General features: G+C 47.6%; 2 protein-coding genes across 2 annotated transcripts in view; one reads left to right on the plus strand and one right to left on the minus strand.

Moving 5' to 3' along the window:
* The window catches only part of LOC122382508, a 102,337-nt gene that overhangs the window by 18,909 nt on the left and 58,976 nt on the right, over positions 1 to 24,452 (minus strand). The gene's annotated exons all lie outside the window — the stretch shown is intronic.
* LOC122382511 lies at positions 8,376 to 13,060 on the plus strand. Its single transcript, XM_043367918.1, has 2 exons — positions 8,376 to 8,513; positions 12,400 to 13,060. Exons 1-2 carry the CDS (start codon positions 8,510 to 8,512, stop codon positions 13,041 to 13,043), a joined length of 648 nt encoding a protein of 215 aa, XP_043223853.1. The 5' UTR covers positions 8,376 to 8,509; the 3' UTR covers positions 13,044 to 13,060.

Here is a 24,452-nt window from a genome sequence, read left to right on the forward strand (position 1 = left end):
AGCCAGTCACCAGGCAAACTATCCGCTCAGCGCGCTGCGATCGGAGACTGAGGCGAGCTACAGTCACCGGACAAACTTCTGTGATCTGACGGAAACCTCCCCCTGTGGCTGCCGTGATTACTGTCAACTTTGGACGGAATCGGCCGACGGGACTGGCCGTGTTTTGGCGTTCGGGAGCGCCAACTTTCCCCAACAAGTTAACCAATGATCACAGGCATCGCCGGAGCTCCCCAGAGTTAGTTCGGTCGGCCGATTGCTCCGCAGTTTGATGCCCCGCGGCTGTCGCGCTGATTGCTGATTAGAGCTGGAATCGGACCAGAAGATGTTTTGGCAGGGCCACAGTAAATAAGCAGACGCAGCAGCTTACCTATGCTGCACGCCTGATGCAGGAAATTTGACAGGTTGTTAAAACATCGCTGCATAAGCGTGGTGGCTCGTGGTGTAAACTCCACGGTCCTGGTCAACATACATATGACAGATTGCACATGACAGACGTGTCAGCAGACACAATTTTTATGCGATCGAGAAGAAATCCGTCATACCTCAGTTAACCTATACAGAGGTCTTTGGATCCAATACTTCCAGCCGCACCACGCCTAAATTGCGGCCATTTCTCAGCCTTCGGAACTATGAAAACGGAGAAAAATAAGTACGATTGGCTTTCTTCGTATATCAGTATGGATGAGCACCCTATGGAAAACCAACATTGCAACGTCTGTTGAAAATTGCATTGATCCAGGCGCACAACAGCAGATTCCATGTGTATTTGCGAGAGGAACTGCTCGGAAGGACTGCGTGCATTGCCATGAAAAGAAAATATCCACTCTCAATTCTGCTGAGATCCAATCCCGGTTCTAATCAAAGCATATTGAGCTGGCTGGGCAATAGGCATAACCGCATAGCACTTGAGATTGAGAGCCCAAGAGAGTATAATTATTGCCTTTTTATATGCACTTATTATGGCAACTGTCAGGAAAATAACTCAGAAACCACTTATTCTATGAAAGAAGGCCTATTATACAGATGTATCGGCAACACCAAAGACAATTTAATAGACCACAGACACCTTACATCGCACGGAGTTCTTTCGGTACATAGCAATAACTCACACTATTATAAGCCTCCTCGAAAGCCACTCTAGTCTCATATACTACTGGGACTGACAGATGGACATCTCACGTCAGATCCTGGAGGTCTACCAAAGCTCATCAAGGTCCATCGGGGCATGTGACGATTGTCCCGGAGCCGGCCTCTGTCTCTGATAATGACAGCGAGGAGGGCCATTAGTTTTGATTTTCCGCCCGGCGGCGTCGCCGTCCCGCGGGTCTTTCTGTCCGCCCCTGTGACGTCATCCTTTGTTGGGTGACCGCAGTCCCGCTGCGAGGCACTATATTGGCTCTGGACGCAATAACCGACGGCACCGATGGCTGTCGGGTGACCGCCGCCCCACGGCCGAGCCTCCCCGCACTGCGGCCGTCGGCTGTTCCGCCGTACCCGGGGTCACGGAGTCGGAAAAGAGTCGGCAAAGTCCGATATGTATTGATGAACCTGTTTCGATGCTTGTTTATAGTTTATCGCCCAATCAGTGTTGCAAGGTTGATTTCTAGAAAGCTCTTTCGAGTTAGGTAACTGTCTTGTTTAGCTGGTTTGAAGCTCTGCTAAGGCGTCTTTCACAGCGTGATTGATTTATGTAGGTACCTATATTCGCAGCCTCAGCTCTTTCCAGCCTCCTTCTTTTCATGCCCTTCCCCTCCCCCACACCAGGTGACGACTGGGAACGGTCTCACCTATTGCCATCAGGCCGAGATCACGTTTGTCTAGCTGTGACTGTGCGGCGTGCGTTGTCCCCACAATCCAAACAAATGCAAAGCCGCGGGGAGCTGGCAGCGGGCAGCTCTGCCCCAAGGCGGACCCACGCCGTCAGCCAAATCCAGCCGGGGGCTAAGCCGGAAAGGAATTACGTCTTCGCTGATACGAGCTGCGGCGTCAGGACGACAAGGAAAAGCTGGCGGGCTGCGGCTCTCAGCTCCGTGGCGCTGTTACCAGGCGCACAGTGGCATTGTGGGAACGGGATTTATAGACGGGAGGGATCTACTGTTACTGTTGTGTGAACACACTACTGTTAACGCCAGACGCCTTGAGACCCTAATTTTTCGCGATTATTTTAAAATGCGTGGACTAATTTAAACCATATTTAGGAAATAGCTGTTTCAAGACCTGCCGAAACTTTTTCTTCAAATACATTTTGTTGTCACTTGAATATTTGTGGCACTTGTCATTGACTCGTAATGTTAACCCGCGAGTTGCTGGGGGGGGGGGGCGTTAAACGCCCCCACTTTTTTCGCCGGGCCATAGCATAAAAACGGCGCGCCGCAGGCGCGCCAAATTTTGGGTACCTGTAGGGAATTGATTGAAGTTTATTGTGACAAAGTTTAAAAAAAATCGGTCAGAAAATTTTTGAGATATCGAGGTTTTAGTGACGTCATGATTTCTGAGTTTTCGACCAAAAACGGCATATGTTCAAAAAATCATATAAAATCACAGAATAGAGATATAGACATGCCGTAAACGCCATTAGACTGCCAATACCATGGTCAATCAAATGGCTATCTTCGATTATTGATTATCGTTCCGCATTTTCCATAATCTTGAACTGAATCTTGGCAATTTTTCGTGACTCCTTCACGACCATGATACATGAATTTCTTAAATTTAACTTTTTGAGCCAAACACGTACACATATGATAAAATGAATGTCACCATCGTGTTCTACGCCCCAAATTACCCATAAAACATGTGTCACAGGCTGCGAATATCAGTTTTGATTTTCGGGGATATGTGCCTACCCGGTTGACCTGACCTTGACCCTGACCTATGCTTGACTGACCCCTACATGGAGCTGACACTCTTGTAGGCCTTATTAGATGGATTGTGCACCGTTTTCACAGCGTTTATGGCGAGAGGCGCCCATTGCGAAGTCCTGAAGTCCATGCCACTGAAAGCCCGATTTCAGGCGTTTGACCTGACCTTGACCTGACCTGTGACCTCAAAATTCGACTTTAAAATACTCATCTGAAGCGTCTCGTCGCGCTCTTTCGTTTGCCGCCTCGTGCGTTTCGCTGCGCCTATTGGTTCTCGAGTTATCGGCTGGGGGCGTTTAACGCCCCCCCCCCCCAGCAAACGGTGGGTGGCGAAATACCCCAGCAACTGCCGGGTTAACTGTTTTTCCATCCTGGATAGAGGCTTTCATACGTCATATGACATTAGGCTCCGCCCACGACTGCGGCATTGACCCGTGCCCATCAGCGACCTCTGTACAAACGACACCCCTGCCATCTGTAAAGGAGTAAGGACTATGAATTTCGCTGACGTTTCACGTGCTATGAATCAATTGCAGCAGGCCGTCATGTAAATGTTAGGCTCTTGTTGACTATTGTAGGTATATGGGACCAAGACGACCATTACTCATCAATCTACTACTCACACATGCTTCGAAAAACGTTAACGATTCCTAACAAATACGATTTTCGATGTAGGATATCTGTTTGGTGAAATACGAGCGAGCCTTATAGTGAAGCGAAGGCAATTAGCTAATTATTGCGCTGGTCGATGGGTGCATAGCGATGTACAAATCAGGAGCTACTTGATGACATCCGACATCCCATTATCGCATTATCTGCAACGCCATAGACTTTAAATACAGTTGAATATTTCCTAACCTTATGTCAGTTATAATATGCCATCTGCCCGTCATTTGCAGCTTATAAAAATAAAACAAATATCAGCGAACATATCAGCATTGTACAAGCAATGCGCATTGAGCATTTATGGCTCCTCAGTCATCATGTCGCTCTTTGGGCACTGTCAGACAAGACGTTAGGCACAACTCCGCCGGCTTTCGGCACCGCTCGACCGTCCCCGCTCCCCGCCACAGCGCGAGTGACCGCGCGCCGGCCCGAAACCGCCGCAGGCCAAGACCACAGAAGCGGGGCTTAGCTGTGACGTCATAACGTATCACAGACTGACTGGTGATAGCCTCTACACGCCGGGTGAAAATCTTGCTCGAAATTTAACATTACGAGTCAATGAGAAGTGCCTGAAATATTGAAATGGCGACAAAATATCTAAATTGTAAAAGTTTCGGCAGGTCTTGAAACGGCCATATCTTGAGTTTGGTTGAAATTCTTCCATGCATTTCAAAATAATCGCGAAAAATTAGGGTCTCGAGAGGTCTGGCGTTAACGATGTCAATCGGATACCAACTTTTTGGTATACCGATACCAAACCGATACCAACTTGGTATTTGGTATTTCAAACCTAATGTACTTGGTATTTTGTTGGTAAATTATGAGCCCTCACTAATGTATAAGAAGGCTGAGAAGTTGGTAAAAAATCGGTATTTGCCTCATGTTATGAAGTTGGTTCGGTTTCGGTATTTTCCCGTGGTTTTGGTTGGTATTTGGTTTGGTATCGGTATTCAGATGTTCTGTAATTGACATCACTAGAACACACCACACAGCTACCTGGTGTGGAGGCGTGAGGCAAGTGAACAGACCAACTGCATAGCACCCATTATTACATTGCTTGTATATTTATTGGGTGTGCAATAATTTTGACTCATGTTGACCACAATTTCCACATTAAATTTCCTTCTGAAGAAATACAAACTTTTTTTAGTGACACCATGCCAAGGGGCAATAGAAATCTGCGCGTGGTTGCGTCCTTTTTCAATTTTATTTTGAGCGGCGACATATTTAATGATATTTTTTAACGAGTTCGGGTGGATCATGTATAAAAATAAGTACCTACTCTATGGGGTAGGGGCAATACAATATTTATTACCCTCTCTGACGCCACTGTAGCCCTCGGGCGAAGACCTCGACAAGCATTATTGCCCTCAGCTACGCCGGGCAATAAAGCATGTTTCGGTCTTCACCCTTGGGCTGCAGGGACGTCACATCGGGCATAATTTGTTACTTTTGCTCGCTACCCCATACAGCATTTATATATCGGATGGATACTGCGGGCTCTCAATCCTAGTAGGATGGGAACCCCAATCTTGGCCTCAGACTGTTATCTTCAGCTTGGCTAATTGGTGCAATTGTACTTTTTGCTTCCGAAGCTGGAAAGCATGCATGACAGGCAGTCTTCTGAACTGTTTCATGTCCTGTCTACCTACTACGGAATCGACCTTGTATTCCTTCTACATTACGTCATATCGGATGGCATCTATTACGATTTGGCATCAGTTCTCTCATAGTCTCCATTACGTTTTTGTGAGCCCAGAACCAACCTTCCATAAATTCAATACTTGAGCATTTTCTGATAGGCCACTGGCCATACAGCAACTGGGCCCTTCCGTTTATACTAATACCACACACTTCCCCTGTTCTGTTTCATTAATGCCTTATCCTTTCATGTTCTCGCAACGTTAGGTATCATGTGCCGGTATGCTCCCTGCTTAAATATTTAAATATAATCAAGTTAGCTACCTTTCACTTTGATAGTCACTTGGCAACCAGCCTGTAATCATAATTAAGTTAGTTCTTGAAGTCAGATATCGTTGACGGAAAAGCAGGTCTAAGCGCTTCCACTTTCCAGGCACCTTGTTTTTGGGATCAAATATCACGGGAGTCGTCTAAAATTTCCTCTAGACCAAAGCTGCAAGGGCAGTCAACATGTGAAGTGAGAGTTCATTTATGAATAATACATGGTATACGGAATGAAGTGCATTATATTTTACGTTTCAAATGAGCAGCAACATTTTCCCGTCGTGCCAGCGGCCATGGTAGAAATACTTGGGGCGTGGCGTGAAGAAACTGCATTCAAGATAAAAGCATTACTGTTTCAGAGCACGAGTTTTGCCTTGCCGTCAAATCCTTATCGACACAATATTTGTTGGTAAGTGCTGGGCTGTTTGCATTGCAGAAGAGCGCGTTGCTGATGGGTTTACTGTATTAAAAAAGGTAAATCGATGACAGTGCACTCAGTCTGGTGGCTCTATGACTATATCCTCTCTACTGGAAAGAACAATCCTGTCACCAGCATTACCTACCCACCGCACTGTGGCGAGGAGCGCGGGCAGGCTGAGACCGAGACCAGCATGGGTGAAGGAGAAGGGTGTGAAAGGGAAATGGGAGCGGCGTGGTGCCGCGAATCTACCACTGCTGCCGCTCACCCTTCACCCGGCCCGGTCCCCTCACAAAAGCACCTGTCATTCATAGTCCAGCCCCGGTGACCCACTTCCCACCGGGAATGAAAGAAGAGCCGCACTGCTCTTCGAGAGGGGCTGCCTGTTTATTTCGGCACCCGTTCGCGCCTGTTTTCGTGCGCTTCCCCCCCCCCCCACCCTTCTGATCGCACCGGTGGGCACGGGAAAGGCTTATTGTCCCCGTCCGACCATCCAAAACAGCACTATCCGATCGGGTCTCGGATCATTCTCCCCCGCCGCCGGCCGAATCGACGCCGGACGGAGCTGCCGACGGTGGCGTGGCGCCTGGTATGGATAAATTCCAAAAAAGTAACAAAACACGTCCAAAAAAAATGTGCTAACCCCCACAGGATTCAGGAATCAACAGCGCATTAGATATATGTTCATTGCTGAGTGCTGACGCTACATTTTCCCTTGTAACGATATGGATGGGACTTGTGCTATTCTGATGGGCATGTGTGGTGCACTGAACTAACTCCTATATGTTGAGAAGTAATTTGGGAATATTTTCAAAGTTAATACCCATTACCCAAGCGCATGACCTCAACTCATATGCCGTTAACAAGCTTTCACAGTACGGTACAACCAGCAATTAAGTCGTTCAGGTGCATCAAAGAATTAGCTGCTAATCCTACGTCTATACCGGGCTCCGCTGCTGCGGACAAGCAGGCAGGTTGATTAGGTTTATCACTTATCGGAAATATCGGCACGATCAGGCTCGTCACGAGGGCCGCTGCACGGCTGGTCTATTTGTGGACAACGAGCCTATTCTTTGGGCAATTATCAACCGTTTGTCAGTCACATGTCAGAATCCACTCAACGGGAGCCGCCCTTCATTAAAATCATAATTCAGCAGCGAACGGCGCTTAGTTAGGCAACAATCACGACCATTGATGGACATTGGCCTAGTTTATATAGATACATATAGGCAGGCTGTATGCCTAAGAATAGGAATGCCACATGTTGTGACAGATTCAAAACTTCCCAGAGATCAACACAACGCATTATGAGGTATTGTAGGCATAGAAATGTCTTTTTATTAAAGTTAAATGGGATGTTTTCAATGAACGGATTGACAAAGCCAGAGCCCGCGTCGAGTGGAGCTTGCTGCGCAGCCTTTGGACTTTATGCTACCGTACAATCGGGAAAATTTCGAGTGATTGGGAGAATAAAAATCGAAGATCAACGTTCTGATATTGGACGTAAATTAAATTTCTCCGTGTGCTGAAAACAAACCATCAGACTGATTGATAGTCGTGCAATTAGCTCAAATGTCCTCCAGCCCGAATTCAGGTCACTGATGACGTCACCAGTTTGTTAAAGCTCGCTTAGCTGTTATTTCCTCGTTGGCTGGGAAACCGGCCGCTCGGTAGCATATGCGCCATTATAGCCAGGCCACTGACCATCAAATACGCGATGGCCCAATACTTAGACTGACCGCGCTACCAAATGAGATGGCTCGGTATCCACTGATTTCCAACACCCATTCCTATTTCCGTATCTGACCTGAGTGTTTTGAATTGAACGTTAGTTTGCAAACGGTACCAATTTCGTGCTCATTTGGGATGCATTGCATTACTTCGGAGCTTCGTTACGTAATCGTATCTGTAACGTACCTAAATAACTATGGATTTGCCTATGACCTTCCGGTGCTTGCTCTACGAATGCAAGTTAGGTTCGTGCATGCAGTGTGTGTGGAAAGCTTTCACCCGCTTAAGCATGTGAAGGATTTGCGACCACGCACACCAAGTTATCGGATTAATACACGCTTTCAAACAATGTATGATGCTTTCTTGTAAAAAGGCCGCATAAACAAACGATATCGATTTAAAAGACAAGTAGGTACCTCAAGGTATTGTAAAATACCTACTTTTATTCAATATGCAATATCATAAATCAAAAGACGTAAATAACTTTGCACGTAATTACAATATACATTCGATCAGATGAACGCGATGCTGACGTTTTGTCCTCACAATCTGTTGCTCTTGAAAGCCTCACAGTGTCCTGCGTTGCTCTGCTTTCTGTTTTCGTTTGCCCTCCCCTCTCCCTCTCTATAGATCAGCCTCCGTAGCGTCATGATGTGCCCGCGGCTCCGCCCGAGGGCGATCAGAGAGGAGGGGAGGGGAGGGGAGGGAGGTAAACCAATCAGAGTCGCGGCAGACCCACCCTCGCCCATAACTGGCGGCCAGAAGAGAGGTGCGGCACTCGGAGACTGACCGGCCAGGACAGAGGACAGGAGCGGACGGCAGAGCGAGAGAGAAGTGGACACAGCGAGCGGCCAGCCGGTCATACGTAATGGGTAGGTCTGGCGGGGTGGGGAGTGAAGGGAGGGGAGGGGGGCTGGAGCCGTAAGGCAGGGTGCCACTCACGGCTCCTGACTCAATTTGTCGTGATAGAGCATTTTGAATCAATTACAGGGTCACTCGAAGTTGAAGTAGGTACCGAGGGTTTATCATCATTCTTTTTAGTTTACAGGATGAATCGAACGATATATTCCATATAACATTTCTATCCGTGATTAATCTTGTTTATCTACTCTTATGCATGAACAGTGAACACCAAACGCGAATGAACCTTTTTAGAGCTCTGTGTGCCTGTGCGTGTTAAAGGGGGGGGGGGGGGGGGTGATCAAAGAACGGGAGCAGAGCTCAGTCTTACCAACAACAACATCAACAACAACAACAACAACAACAACAAAAATAGCCGCCTGCCGGAATTTTTTGCCTAAAGAACGCTTCACATACGGAGCGTAAACGCGATGGGCATGTAACTGATAGGGCTTTATCGTTTACGCTCTGTACGTGAAGCGGTCTTTAGGCAAAAAGTCCGGTAGGTGACTATTTTTCTGTTGGTAAAACTGGCCTCAGGTCGATGAACACGGTAAATGCCCTCATGCCACGGTAAATGCCCTCATGCCATTTCTCTACAAGCCGCGGTTCGAAATGCATGTCTTTGCCGTCGAAACCATGAAAAAATCAAACAACTTTCTTAGCTATCTTTATTGGCTCACTTTTTATATTGCATATACCTTTGTACTTCCTTTCCTCCTTATATCGACTTCTAAAACACGACAGCTTTGGACATAACATTGTTCGACACGTCAAATATGCTCATCTTACTTTTTATGATATTTAGTCAGTTTCGATGGTTCAAAAGTTTCAAAAGGTAACGGCTTTTACAGACTCCTGTTCTACGCCTCTAGACTACACATTGGTGGCTTGTTTTCGTCTCAGCTCAACGAGGTTTCCATAACTCACGTCCGAATTTGCCGCTCGCGTGGAGTCAATTTTGCCAATTCCTAACTTTTCCCCGCGGCGAGGACACGGGCCATTTCGCTTCTGCATACACAACTGGGGTAGGACGGTCCGTCCTACCCAGTCCCGCCTCTGCTAGTGTGCGGAAAGGTTGATAAAATACCGTCGACAGTTGAGCGGTGGCGGTGCGGCTGACGTCGGCCCGGCACCCTGCCGCCGGCCGCCGCCCATGCATGTTTTAGCAGCGGGCCGGCGCTCGGCGCTGGGCCGTCTTACAGACAATGGGACCGAGCGCCGCCCGCGCGCTGCGTATTGTTTCAGCTAGAGGTATAGAGGCTGAAGGAGTTCCGGGCGTTGTACTTTTTTTGTTTTTTTTTAGCTACCAACGCACTGTAGGCCGGCAGCCTGAAAAAGCGCTAGAAATTCCCCCAAACTGACTGTCCGCAATATGAACAAAATAGGTATCATTTAATCCCAAATTTATCGAAGAATACGATTCCGATGCTTGTTTTGCCCTAAGGTCAAAATTGAGGTCGTCAGTTGTCACCAAACACAAGACAATTTAGACTCTCTATAGGCCACCACATTTACCGATTTTAATGATGAACTTTAGTGGTAATTTATTAGTTGACCAATCGTCGTTTTGAACGAAATTTCCTGTCAGACTAGTTCAGGGCACTGTTGTTCACTGTGCCAACATCATTCTGACATATTGCATCGCTTTTCTGCAAGATAAGCTAGCTGTTTGCAAGCAGCTGCAAGACGTAATTTAAAATCATATCCAATTTTTTAATTAGACTTTTATAAAAACGTTATTTCTAGCGGCTAAAAATGAACATTTCATACTAGCCTCTGATTACTCATCTTTTGTTCCATATAGGTGCTTTGCTGCTTTTCCCTGCTACTTTTCGAGATATGCGCCAGTAAACCACATGATGTAGGGGCAATTGTCACCTCGCCGCTCTACTGAAGGCCCGGCGCTCTTTAAAACGCTGGAAGTTGTGAACAACAAACGCTTATAATCTAAATGAAATATATGTCCCTGAGCTCAGAATTGATCAACGCACACAATGCTGTCAACATTTCTGGGCCAAACTCAAAAATTCAGTCATTATTAACCCCTAAACACAAGTCAGTGATAATCAACAACAACTTGCTCTTTAGTTAGACTTTTTGATAAATGTTATTTCGAGCCGTTAAAAATGGCCATGCCATACAAACCACCAATCATCTTTCTGTCATGCCCTACTCGCAATTTCTGCTAATGCCTGCTACTCTTCGAGGTCACGTGACCTCACCATTAAAAAGTGAATGGGGAAATAAGGAAACTGTTGTTTTTGCGCATGGAATGATTTCAAACTATCTCAAGCACACGGAATCGTGATTTCGTGCACTCCTTGCAAGATCCGATGCTTTACTTTTGCATTTTTGACCTTCCGTGACGTCATTTATGACGTCACACCGGTCAAAGGAGTTTCTCGTCAATAACTCATGATCAAATTAAGCCAGCGACTCGGGAAAGCCACCAATGGACTCGGGAAGACCTCCCGAATCGAATGATATGCGATACGACCTCCTTCGATTAAGTTCGTGGCCTGATGGGCTCTGAACTGACCTTGACTCGAGGTCAATACCTTAAGTTGACCTCACCCGAACAAAAAGTATACCATTCGACGCGCCTGAGCCAGGCGAACACGATGGTGCCAAAATCGCTGCTCTGCGGCCATTTTTTGCGAAATTATTTGCCAAAAACCAAACCCTACCTTGGGCTTTTTGACTTCACCTCAGAGGTTACCGGTTGACCTGGGACCTTAAAATCGGGTATCAATCGTTCCGCCTTGAAACGGCGCACACGCTTGTTTTTCCGCGAGGCTCTAGCTCCATTAGAGGCGAAACGGCAAAAAGGGGTCGTACCAACCCTCCCCCCTCGGCCGGCCGAGGGGGTGGGGGGTCCGACAATAGGTCCGACGAGAGTTAAGCAGCCCCACTTCGTTTTTAGCATGTTTGCTTGTCACTGAGATCAACAACTCAATCACAAATAATTTCTAGCACTTTTCCGGACACCCGGCCCAGTGTGCAACGGAGTCTGTACGGGGTGGTAGAGAAGAGAGAAACCGTCAGTTTTGAAATTCTAAGAAAACCGATGGCCAAAGGTGAATTACATATTTACCGGTATGTAAGACTCGTAAAGCAAAAACAAGTGCTTATTCTGGTTTGCAATCCGTAGTGAGACATTTTATTAATTTTCGCTATTTGCAAGGAAGACGTACATTACAGCCTAATTAACTATCTGCGACAGTGAATGCTTCGCATACTTAGCATGCTCCGCAACCGGAACTCTTCAACGAAATTGTGTAAAGTGTAAACCATTCTTTGGCCCCAATCCTCATATTCGATGTGAATTCAATTGTAACTGTTGAATTGACTGTCTCGCACTATTTCAAACAACATTTCCCTCTGCTTTGTCTGCCTCATCTCCAAATCAGGCAAGCTCCCTGAAATTGAGGGAAAAACATGCTTGATGTTGAATGCTTGTTTCCAATCATCGCTTCAAATTGAATATCGACGCCGTTACATTAGGTTTCGTTCTTTCATTTAAGTTTGGTGAAGTGCAATCTCGTAGTTCTCTATTTTGCAACTCTGCTACATTCCTTAATTGGTTGGATTTCCCAAGATGCGAAGTTTGAAGCCATTTAGCATGTCTTCGTGAGCTAAATGAGATGACGATTCATCACAGTACGAACTTCCGAACTTTTCGGACCAACTGAAAAGACGCGCACGGGTGGTCGGGTGTTTGTAGCTAAAAAAAATGACATGCAGATGACTACGCTTCAAATCAGTTTATATTTGTAGAAAGGAGAACACATAAAAAACATCGGCGTGAAAGCCGGACGGCATTGGTTGCGCTGACTTCCCGTCTGTCTGTTCCAGCGCGTCTGATGCTGATGGTGTCTGTACTGCTGACGCTGACCGCGCTCAGCACGGGAACGCTGAGCGGTGGCGGGCTCAGCGTTTCGGCCAGCGGCTGTGCGGGGCCGCTGTGCCGCCTCCACCAGATCAAACGACGCAAGGAGGCGGCCATCCTGAAGGTGCTGTCTCCTGTCGGTGCCCGGGACACCCTGAAGCCGAGTCGCAGCGGCGCCGCCGGCGACCAGCCGATGGCCGTCATCGTACCCAAGGAGCGTCTGCCGGCGGCCGGCGCTGCCGCTCCCCCGGCGGCCGGCGCTGACGCCGCCCCTGCCGCGGCCGGCCCACTGACCCCGTCTGACCCGGCCGGCCCCGCGGCGACTCTCCCGCCGGGCGGCTCTCGGGTGCAGGCGGACGCCGCGGTGCAGCAGAGCACCTCGGGGACCGTGGAGACCACCCAGGTGGGCGCCCAGGTGACCGCCGTCCGGGACACGGCGGACGATCGGCGCGGAGTGTCCGTCACAGGCGGACTGGCCGTGGCCGGTAACCTGCAGGTCGGCACGCCCTTCGGTTCCATCAGCATCTCGGACGCCAAGGCTCAGACGGCCCAACAAAGCAAAACCATCCCATTGCCTCTCCTCAATGGAACTCTCCGCAGCAGGCAATAAAGATGTCTTGGATTTAACTCTTGTGTTTTATCTTGTTGATCTGTTTCTGATGGTCGTAACACACGGCAAATCATCGTGCTCCCACTTACATCGTGCAATGGTGAGACAGAACGTATACGCAGCGCGCTCATTCTCTCCGGCAGGCATCACAGTTTCCATATTTCCCCTACACCTAAAGGTGAGGTCAAGTGACCGATCTGACCTCGGGTCACCCTAAGGGAAAATCCCAGTTAAGTTGTGCAGCCTTGGGAGTTTACAGTACAGGGAAGTACAGCCTCTTCTAACAGAGGGCGTTGCCATTGCAACATTACAGGACCGTGCAGAGGTTCACTTACTTACTTAACTTACTTACTTACTTCGATAGGCGTTATCACAAGTGTATTCGCGGCCATTGGGGCGACGTAAGAAAAGAAGAAACCAACTGGCCCCAAGAACTTTAAATTATCAGTTAGCATGCACCTTTTCCTTGATGTGCAAAGAATTTACCATTATTTGTTACAGAAAATTGCATTTAAAATCTTCCATTTATGCTTTTTTCATCGTTTGCGAAATATGTTCTTTTACTAAGCTAGAAACACTAATTAGAAATAGTTCCCGCATCATCAAGAACAATAGGGAAGGCTTGAAGTGAATAAAATAAATTAAACGGCTTTGTAATATATGTGAAGGCACTTCTAAAATTGCCTGTAGAAATATTGAAGGCAAAAGTTCAGCTTTTTCACAAGAAGGATGTCTATAAACCTATTTAACTTGTGACAACTCAGCCGGTATTTCGTCGCCTACAGCCCAGCTTTCCCTAGTGACCGATAGAGGCGCTGCTATCGATGTCCGCCCGTGCCGCCTAACGTACTTACTTACTTACTTACTTACTTACTTACTTACTTACTTACTTACTTACTTACTTACAGAGGTTCATAGGTCAATGACTTGACCTGACCTGAAAATGCGGTTGGTGGCGAAGGATCCGGCTTGTATTAAAGAACAGATGTTCAAACTTTCAGCTCTGTCACTAATCAATTGCGAAAAACCGTCAGCCGAGGTACCCTCCATCCCTTCGTCCAGGGAAGGCTGAATAGGGCACATTACGCACTGGGACCCGGCTCGGCGGTACCGTATGGGTACGGGTCAAGGGACCAGCGCCAGCGCCTTGCAGGGCGATGGACACAGATACACAGTCATTGCGGGGGAGTGGGAAGCAGCCCCGGGAGTGCAGCAGAGCAGATCCCGACGGTAGCTGAGCAGAGGCAGCGACAGGGGCGAGCAGCTGGACAAACATCAAACGACATTACGGGAGACGAAAAACAGGCTGGAAATTCGCTACTGTTGTTGAATTTCACGAACGCATTAAAGCGAAGAAGCGAAGTTAAGAAATGGCTTCCAGCTCATGTAAGCAATGCGCTTCTCAGAATCACGCCGAATACTATTCCATTGGTATTTCGGCATTTGCGAGTTCCTTAAAAAAAGTGCCAATTGGTATATTAAAAACTGCGTGCTACTTTTTTATTTGCAGCCTGCAGGCCGTCAGCAACATATTCAATTAAAACTTGGATGAGCGTTTGCATCAGCAGTTTTGCTCCTGCTATGGTTTGTCCGTTTGAAATGACTCAATGGACAAAAGGCTAAATTCTTTAGCTGCCAGGTCTAAGTGTGTGTGTGTGAGGGGGGGTGTATGTGTGTGTGTTTTTTTTAAGACTTGTCATCTCGCGTCTCTGATTACTATGATCTACAAAGAGAAGCATATCGTTTTTTTTCCACAGCGTTGCTACGGAAAATTCCGATAGTGCTTGGGGCAGCGGGCGTCACCATCAAAGTCACGTTCGACCCACGTCACATCCACACTATCATTCCACTCGCCAGAACAGAAGGGCTTTTAAAATGTCGGCGAATTCGTCCTCTCTCTCCCCTCAGCTCGGTCACAGCACACCGGCCAGCCGGCTGTTTCAGCAGTCAGCCAGCGTCCGAAAGCAGCAATCTCTGAGCACGTGTCGCTGACAACTGCGACCGGTCACGCGCCGGGGACCGTCGTCGGCCTTTAACTTCACCGCCTGTGCGAGGCAGCGCGGAGACACGATACTTTATTTCAGCTCTTTCATCCAAATCGTGAGACGAATAGTTGGCCAAGCAGCAAAGTTTGTCACCGGAAAATTTATCTTTATTTTTACACCACCACCTGTTATGCAGTGGGCATATTTAAATAAAAAATCACCGATGGGTACAATATGTGTCAAGTAAGCACTGCACGGTGCACAGTGCTCAGTGCACCATCAGCCAGCTTTATTAGCTGTGATCTATCGAGTCGTGGCACGCAGTGAGTATCCATCACTACATGCCGTACTCGTACCACATTCTGACACGGCCCGTGGATGGATCATGATGCCATTTCCGCTGCCATGACCGGCGGATGGATCATGATGTCAGTAGCGGGCCCGGGTCGGTAGGAGTAAGTACTCCCGAGGGTCACAGGGGATCCATCTCCTATTCCGCCCTCGCCTCTCTCTCTCTCTCTCTCTCTCTCTCTCTCTCTCTCTCTCTCTCTCTCTCTCTCTCTCTCTCTCTCTCTCTCTCTCTCTCTCTCTCTCTCTCCGCCTCTCTGCGGCTCTCATTCAGGCCCCGCACTGCGCTGTGACAGAGCCCCGTTGGGGCGGGGGCGGGAAAGAGCGCGGGGGCGGGGGCCGGGACGAACCGGGTGGAATCCGTTCACATATGACCAGCCTATCGATTGCTCCGTCGTCGCTGCGTGCCACTCGTTCCGGGGTGCGCGGTCTAATGGCGTCCGATTGACGCACCGGACGCCGAACGGGTCCCATCTACAGGACCAACTCAGAAAAGTCTCAGCCGTGCAAAGGAGCGAAACCTAGTTAGCTATTGTTTAGATCAGTTAAATTGACAAACCGACATTACATAAAAGATCTTGTTGTGCTTGCAAGGGTAAATTGCGATTTGTTTTCAAGCCGCTGCAGTGTAATTTTTGTACCTACTTGTACCTAAATAAATAGCAAGCAAGTAGCCGAATTTTTCAGTTATAAAGGTGCAGTGGTACAAAGATAAGGGCCTAAGGGGTAAAAATAAAGCTAGGAAAGTTACGCTCCTCGACTTTGCCCCCCCACCCCTTTGTTCTCATCAAGAGTTTGTATACGAAAAAGAAGCCCTTTAGAATGACATCTAGGTGTCGTAAAAAAGTCTTTTAGCCATTTGCTTATATTTACAAAGAGGGCCTTACAAATCCCTCGGCCCTCCCCTCGTTTTTTTTTTTGTCACGACCGCTTGCGTAAAAGGCGGTGGATCGCAACGAAATTTCCAATACCTACCCTCAGATAAATAGTTTTCAACTGCCCAAACATTCTTGACCGTTGACCTGTAATCTTGAGACCATGTTAGGCCTTTAACCCGCGACCTGGTGGGGGGGGGGCTATTTTTTGCCCCCCCCCCCTCCAGACTTTTCGATATATCTCCAGAACCGCTGCGCCGATCGTCAGCAAACTTTCAGTACCCTCCCGGACATCAATTTTACACATTGTGACCAAAAATTATTCCAAAAGCTATGATAGGTTGGCCGGAAATGACGTCAGAGTGACGTCATGTTCTACCGTTTTCGACCCAAAAAAAGGGTTTCGCGGGAAGAGCTGTCAGGCCTACAGCTTTGCAAATACAGAAAAATGATAAGGACATAAAAGCTGTAGAATTGACAGGGCTACAAAACTGTCATCTCGGATTTGATTTTTTTTTATTTTGACCCCCAAAATAAAAAATTGATTTTTTGGATATCATAGTCGAAAAATCCAAAAAAAATTGAATTTCGTAAAAACCGGAATATATGTGATAGTTCTTACCGCCTTCCATCCACATACCACAGGGCGTATTTTAAGGGATTTTCACTGGGTCGGCAATCACAATTAGGGGCGGCATTTTGCACTCATAGGGGCGGCACTTGGCATCTGAGGGGGCGGCATACCTACTGATATTTAATGACCAAAAAAGACACGTTCGACGGTTCTTTTATAACTCTTCCTAAGTAATGATTTCAGATTCAACCTAAGCTCAGCGGTATTACGTTTATTTTTCCGGGATATAGTATTTCTCTCATCATAATGCGATAAATGAACTATAATTTGACCTAACAAAAAATAATTTTAAAATTTTACCTGAGGTAAACATGTTACATACCAGTCGATTCGTATCGTCAAGCTTAAAATATTCACGGCGTTTTATGGCTCTATCTAGAACAGTGGTCGGCAGGTCGCACGAGTGTGCCCACTTTATGGGCGCTGGACGGGGCCATTACCCCCACTTGTCATACCCCATTGCTTACACAGCAAGGGTCGCTGATATTCGGCCATATCCTTTGACGCCTCTATTTTTCTGCATAGGTATAAATAAAATGCAACACAATTAACTCTCTTTTTTATGGAGAGGGAGAGCGTGTGGAGTAAGGATTAACTCATACATTTTTTATTTATTAGTTACTCGCGTAATGAACAGAGTATTGCAACGATACGTTCATCCCTCCCCCCCCCAGGTTAATGAATGTTATACCTACCTACTCAAACATTTTCGTGACCCCAGTGACATTGTCATTGAGTTTTTGAAATTTGAATGACCTTCACTCGGTAACTTTCTCTCCGGCTCGGCCGGCGGACAAAACGCAAGCGAAGACAATGCGGGGAGTCCGGTGCTCTACCAACTGAGCCACGGAACAGGCAAATGCTCACCATAGATATACCGACTGAACGATCCCTTTATAACTTCAGCGATTGATAAGACAAACAGTGTGTAACTGTATATATAACCCTCGCCGGCACAGGCCATTTTGAGTCCTTCGACGGCACAAGGTTGGTTGGTACGACCCCCCCCCCTCGCGTTTGGCCCCTGATGGAGCTAGAGCTTCGCAGAAAAAAACGAGCGTGTTGCCCGTCACGAGAGGAAGCCAATGATACCCAATTTCAAGGTCCTAGGTCATCGGTTGACCTTCCAGGTCAGGTCAATGACCCAAAAATCGGGAATATCGGGACCTGTTTGAAAGTCGTAAATTGTGGCTGCTAAGGGGTTTTCCGGGGCGCTGATCACAAATATCGTGTTAGTTTTGATCACAGATGATGTCGTTAAGCGTTTAGACCAGGTCGGGTCAGGTCAGGTCAGGTCAACCGGTAGGGGTCGTACCGGGTATTCGTAGTACCTGTCATCCGCCTCTGACAGCTTCGTAACATGTTACGAAGGCACCAAAACTACTTCGGAAATATTTAAATGGTTGCTAAATTCGAATTCAGCTCCAAAAATAGCCTAGAAACATGTAAAACTCGAAAAAGTGAACCGAGGTCACCAAAGGTCAATGACCTGACCTGACCTTCAGGTGACCTTGACACCCACCCTAATGCATGGGAGCAACATCAAATCACATGTTTGAACGTTTGAAACCACGAAAAGCTTGCAAACGCGCGGTTAATACGAGCCGACATACGCCGAATCTTGATTTCGGCCAACCATGGTCACGGAAAAGGGGTCACAGGTGAAAGGTCATTGAAGTCAGGGTCATAAAATTTGCAGGGTAGGTGTAAAATTGATCAATTCGAGGGTACTGAAAGTTTCGTTGCGATCGGCCGCTTTTTACGCGAGTTATTCGCGATAAACCTTAGGGTGGTTGCGTCAACCGGCGAGGGTTAAATGTAAGTCTCGAAATTGCGATGTCTCTGACCAAATGTAAGGACAATTTTGCGACCCTTCCATTAGGTAAAAGGAAATGGGAGAAAATCAGGGCATGTGCCTCTTTTTATAGGTAGACAAATGTCAAAGTTAACGAATTTAAACATCAGAAAACAATTAAAAATGACACACTTAATCGGAAAATTGCCACCCACGACCCCTCGTTATGTCCTTGAGGTCATGTCAGGTCATGGTAGGCCTCCAGCAGTTTTTTTTTCCAATAACTTCTGATAGAGACATGCGACATGCCTGAGCGATGAAATCACCTTACATAGATGATTTCAGTTTGACGATAGGTACAAATCGACTGATATGCAACATGACCTTTACCAGCCAGGTCATGACCTGGACCTGAGCTCAAATTTCCCAAATGACGTTTGAATGTCAAATTATAGTTCATTCGACGCATCTCGACGAGAGGAGCACAGTACTGAAAAAAACAATGTCATAACTTTCGTGAGTCAATAATTATTACCTACAGTAAAAAGGTTCTTCATTAAAACAGCTCAGTAGAGGGGCGCAGGGGGTCCACTGTCCCCTCCAACCCTCCCCGGCCCGGCACGGGTTAAAGGGACCCTCCCACCTTCAAAAAAGTTAATGAATTGGCATGAAAGTGATATCCCTTGGTTCAGAAAGAGCGAAAACGAATATCTGCCAAATTTCACCGAAAAATATTCACTGGTTTTCAAGATATTAGGCTTTTACTTTTGTTTACTTTTTGGGATCTCCCCTGTTACTAGCGACTTTATTTGGAAGCAATAATTTGGCAGCCTTAAAGTGCGGCAGACGTTGCGCGCAAAGCAGCGTATACCACCACGTGTTAACGATGGTTTTAGTCTAAGATTTAAAAATCGTTAGATCTCCGCTGACGTCACAAATTCTAAGGGGGCATTCCAATGCATTAGCCCCTTAGAATCCGAAAACTGCAAGTTTGAAATTCCATATCTTCGAATTAAAGCATTTTTCGATGTTGTGAGTGCCCAAACCGGTATTTGCAGGCCATGGCCACCAATTTGGCTATCTCAACTCAAAACTAATGTTAAGGTGGGAGTGTCCCTTTAAACAAGTTGTGCTCTGTAGGTTAAGCCGTTGATGTTAGGTCAAGTCTGAGGACTTCATAGGAACGTTGAAGAGCTATCGAATGCGCTTTTTCGCGGTGCTGTAGTTCTATTCTTCCCCGATTTATGCGCCAGTTTGTCAATAAATGTTGAAACAGACAACATTTCACCCACATTTCACCTTTGATGACCTCTGGTCACCTGATATTTGACATTTGACTTGACCTAACCAAAGCACGGTTAACCAACTAACCCAAGCAGTTTTTGACACTCTTTCGAATACCGCTTACCGCGTGTCGCTACGTGGCCTAAGTAGCCAAGTTATAGGGGTCGGGAGGGGGGTTTAAACAAACTCAGCCCGGCGCCGGTTAAGGGAAGGCACTATCATTTTGGGGGCGCTGCAGATATGCTAAGGGACGACAGCATCATTTTGATTTTTGAGGCGCGCCACCAATTTTTTTTTTAGGGCCACCGACACTGTGAGGAGCGCAATTATGTCTTTGAGCGTTGCGGGGTGGCACCATTACATTGAAGGGCGCCATGTGAGCAGTGATGTGGGGCAAAATGACAATGAGGAGCGCCTCCGATACTTAACCCTCGCCGGCACAGGGGGGGGTTGATGTAACCCCCCTAAGGTTTTTTCGAGAATAACTCGCGTAAAAAGCAGCCGATCGCGACGACACTTACAGTACCCTCGCATTGATCAATTTTACACCAACCCTGAAAATTTCATGACCCTGACCCCAATGACCTTTGACCTGTGACCTCTTCTCTGTGACCATGTTTGGCCGAAATCGCGGTTCGGCGCATGTCGGCTCGCATTAGCCGCGCGTTTGCAAGCTTTTCGTGGTTTTGAACGTTCAAACATGTGATTTGATGTTGCTCCCATGCATTAGGGTGGGTGTCAAGGTTACCTGAAGGTCAGGTCAGGTCATTGACCTTTGGTGACCTCGGGTGACCTCAGTTCACTTTTTTCGAGTTTTACATGTTTCTAGGCTAGTTTTTTGGGCTGAATTCGAATTTAGCAACCATTTGAACATTTACGAAGTAGTTTTGGTGCCTTCGTAACATGATACGAAGCTGTCCGAGGCGGTTGACACGTATTACGAATACCCGTCACAGCCCCTACCGGTTAACCTGACCTGACCTGACCCGACCTGGTCTAAATGCTTAAAGACATCATCTCTGATCAAACCTAACACGATATTCGTGATCAGCACCCCGGAAAACCACATAGCAGCCACACTTTACGACTTTCTAACAGGTCCCGATTTTCCCGGTTTTCGGGTCATTGACCTGACCTGGAAGGTCACCCGATGACCTAGGACCTTAAAATTGGATATCATCGGCTTCCTCTCGTGACGGGCAACACGCTCGTTTTTTCCGCGAAGCTCTAGCTCGATCAGGGGCCAAACGCGAGGGGGGTCGTACCAACCCCCCCTTGTGCCGTCGAAGGACTCGAAATGGCCTGTGCCGGCGAGGGTTAAAGAAGAAAGAGACGCCAACATTCTTCGGGGGGGGGGGGGGGTGGGGCAACATCACTTTTATTTTGAGGACGCCACCCACATTGTAAGGGGCGGCACTGTAACTTTAAGGACCGCCATGGATACTTTAAGGGGCGGCTCCATCATATGGAGGGGTGCTACAGATCGTTAATGGGCGGCAATAGGTATGATATTTAGGGACTCCGATACTTCGAAGGGTGCCACCGTTTGTTTGAGGGTGACATCATCACTTTGAGGGCCACCACCGATACTGTTCGGGGCGCCACCGACACTATAAGGGGCGCCACCGACACTGCCAGGAGCACTTTGACCGGCGTTACTATCACATATGGGCGCCGTGAGCACATTGTGTCGCACAGCCTTGCTCCATCCTGCACCCTCACAGTTTACACTAATTGAAACCTTGCAAAATCCTATTCGCCACGCTCATCGTGTGACGGACGGGCGGCCCGGCCCGCACGCATGTTCAATAATAAAGTTGATTGACGCTGCGCTTTGCAGTGCCCAGCCGGCCGCCCTGCGTCCTACATTCACGCGTGTCGGTCAGCGTCCCAGTTTCGTACACGTGTGTTTCATCGTATATAAAGTCCTGTATCTGACGCCAATACAATCCAGTTCACCAGCAGACGTCTTTGCTGAAGGTAAGGGCTAAAGGCCCCGCTGACATTTGGTGGCAGCGGTGGCTGGGGTATCTATTACCCCCCCCCCCCAACCCGGACCCATGTCCCGTTGTGTGTAGTTATTTTTTTTTTAGGTAGAAAGGTCTTAAATTCTGTTATTTTTGTCGTATAGAAATCTCTCTTCTCATATTTGGTTTAATACTTAAAGGATCTCTCTCTGGTTCCACCATGTCGGTCGATCGTACCCCAGCGGTTTCTAGCCTTAACATTCACCAAATTTCGACATTCATACCAATTTATGACGGTTCATTCCCGATTCAAGATTTTTTGCAAGAAGTCCGTGACGCTCAAACCATGGGTTCCTGGCCCGACAGCGTCACCCTCAAAGTAGCTAAAACAAAACTGGACAGTAAAGTGGCCGAACTGGTCCGAAACCGTCATGACTTGAATCATGCTCCCACCTTTGAAGAATTCGCTACTCGCCTGACATCCGCGATCAACTCTGATCGCCCCGTATCATCCCGTTTACAAGATCTAATGACTTGCACACAACATCCGCAAGAGTCAGTCGATGCGTATGCATTCCGACTCAGAAACAAAACCAAATGTTTGACCGAATGGGACGCTACCCCCGAAACCAAACAGCTCAAAAACCGAACCGCAGCAGCAGCTTTCGTCAAAGGCTTAAAACCAAGCCTACGCCAACTGGTGTTGCCACAAAACCCATCCGATTTTGATGCCGCCATAGCTTTGGCAAGAACCCAAGAATTAAATTGCGTGTTCCTTCCATCTTCGGACACATCTGCTACACATTCTGTGTCGGCTGCGGAGTTAAACTCGGACGTGGTTCAGCAGTTGCAGCACCGTGTGGCCAGCCTCGAGCTCGCCGACTCCCAAAACCCTCAGCGTGGGAGAGGACGACAGCCCTTCCGGCGAAACTTTCGCCAACGTGGGTCGTTTCCCAATCGTGGCCGTGGCTATTCAACGCCACCGTCATATACTCACCAGCGAAACGCATACCCAGCTCGCCAAAGTCATTCTTCCTATCGTCCTCCCTCGTATTCACAGCACCAACAATGCTGTTCAGATCACTGTCACTCATCGAGGGACCGCTATGATCGTTATCGCCGCTCATCAAGGTCTCACTCTCGGGACCGACGGCACCGATCTTATTCAAGGTCGCAATCCCGATCTCCGGATCGGAGGGGATCGAGTCACTCCCGACGGAGTCCATCCCCAAACGGCAACCGCTCGCGACGCTAAATGGGACTACAGCGTTCGCGAGCGTGGCAGCTGATGACTCAGGCACGCGCCCTCGTCCTCCAATCTTGGAAATCTCTGTGACGGACCAAACAGGTTCAGCCTTATATGACACCGGATCCAGTATCTGCCTCATTAGCAACAAGTTCTTTCAATCGTGCAGTATTTCGAGTCCACTTGAAAAGTCATCACTATCTATTTTAGGAGTTACCGGTACCCCAATTCAGATTTTAGGTCATTGTCAAATACCCATCCACGTGTCTGACCGTACTATTCAGCATACTGTTTATGTGACCGATAAGTCACTTTCCTTTGGTTGCGACATCATTCTCGGCATAGATTTCATCATCCGCCACCAGCTACTGTTCAATCCGGACACAAAAAGTGTGTCCTTCCTGCAGCCTAGCGCCGCAACATCCACCCAGCGACAGACGCCGCAACGGCTCAGCCCGAGGCGACGAAAACGTGTCCGCTTCTTACTTGGCACCACTGACTCACCGCGCGACATTGATAACCCGTTGATCTCTTACGACGAAAACGATGCTTTCACTATCGATGAAGGGAAAAATCACCCTTTATTTTTGTACAGATCAGTCGAAATTCCAGCCTTTTCAGAAATGTTCGTTCAAATGAAATTACCGCGCTACTTGGTACCCTCTGAGGCCCCATACTTTATCCAGGGTCACGTCGATCAATCAACGGCAGGTATACAGGTCGCTCGCTCAATAGCGTTCTTGACCAAGTCGTACGTTTTAGTTCGTGTAGCAAACGTTACGGCTCGTCCAATTCTACTTCGGAAGAACTTGCGCATAGCACAGCTCAACCCTGCTGCTCCCAAATCAGAAACTGACAGGAACGATGAAAACTCGTCAGGACAAACTTATTCAGCATCCACTCAACCTGACAAAGATGACAAAGTGTCTCCAAACGACTTTCAGCTCGATCACATCCCAGAGCCGTACCGATCGCAACTGCGCGATATGCTCATGAAACATGTCGGTACGTTTGGTAATACGTTAGATGATATCAAAATCACAAATGTGTATGAACATCACATTGTACTCTCAGATCCAACCCCTGCGTACAAAAACCCGTATCGACTCCCGTTTGCCCATCGCGATATAGTTAAGTCTGAAATCGACAAACTACTTGCTAGTGGTATCATAGAACCCGCTGTTTCACCGTACAATGCACCCATCATTTTAGTCAAAAAGTCATCAGGTGGTTACCGCCTTGTTTCTGATCTCCGTGTTCTCAACGAAAAGATCA

Source organism: Amphibalanus amphitrite, unplaced genomic scaffold (assembly GCF_019059575.1).
Source record: "Amphibalanus amphitrite isolate SeventyFive unplaced genomic scaffold, NRLGWU_Aamphi_draft 000141F_arrow, whole genome shotgun sequence".
Taxonomy (NCBI): domain Eukaryota; kingdom Metazoa; phylum Arthropoda; class Thecostraca; order Balanomorpha; family Balanidae; genus Amphibalanus; species Amphibalanus amphitrite.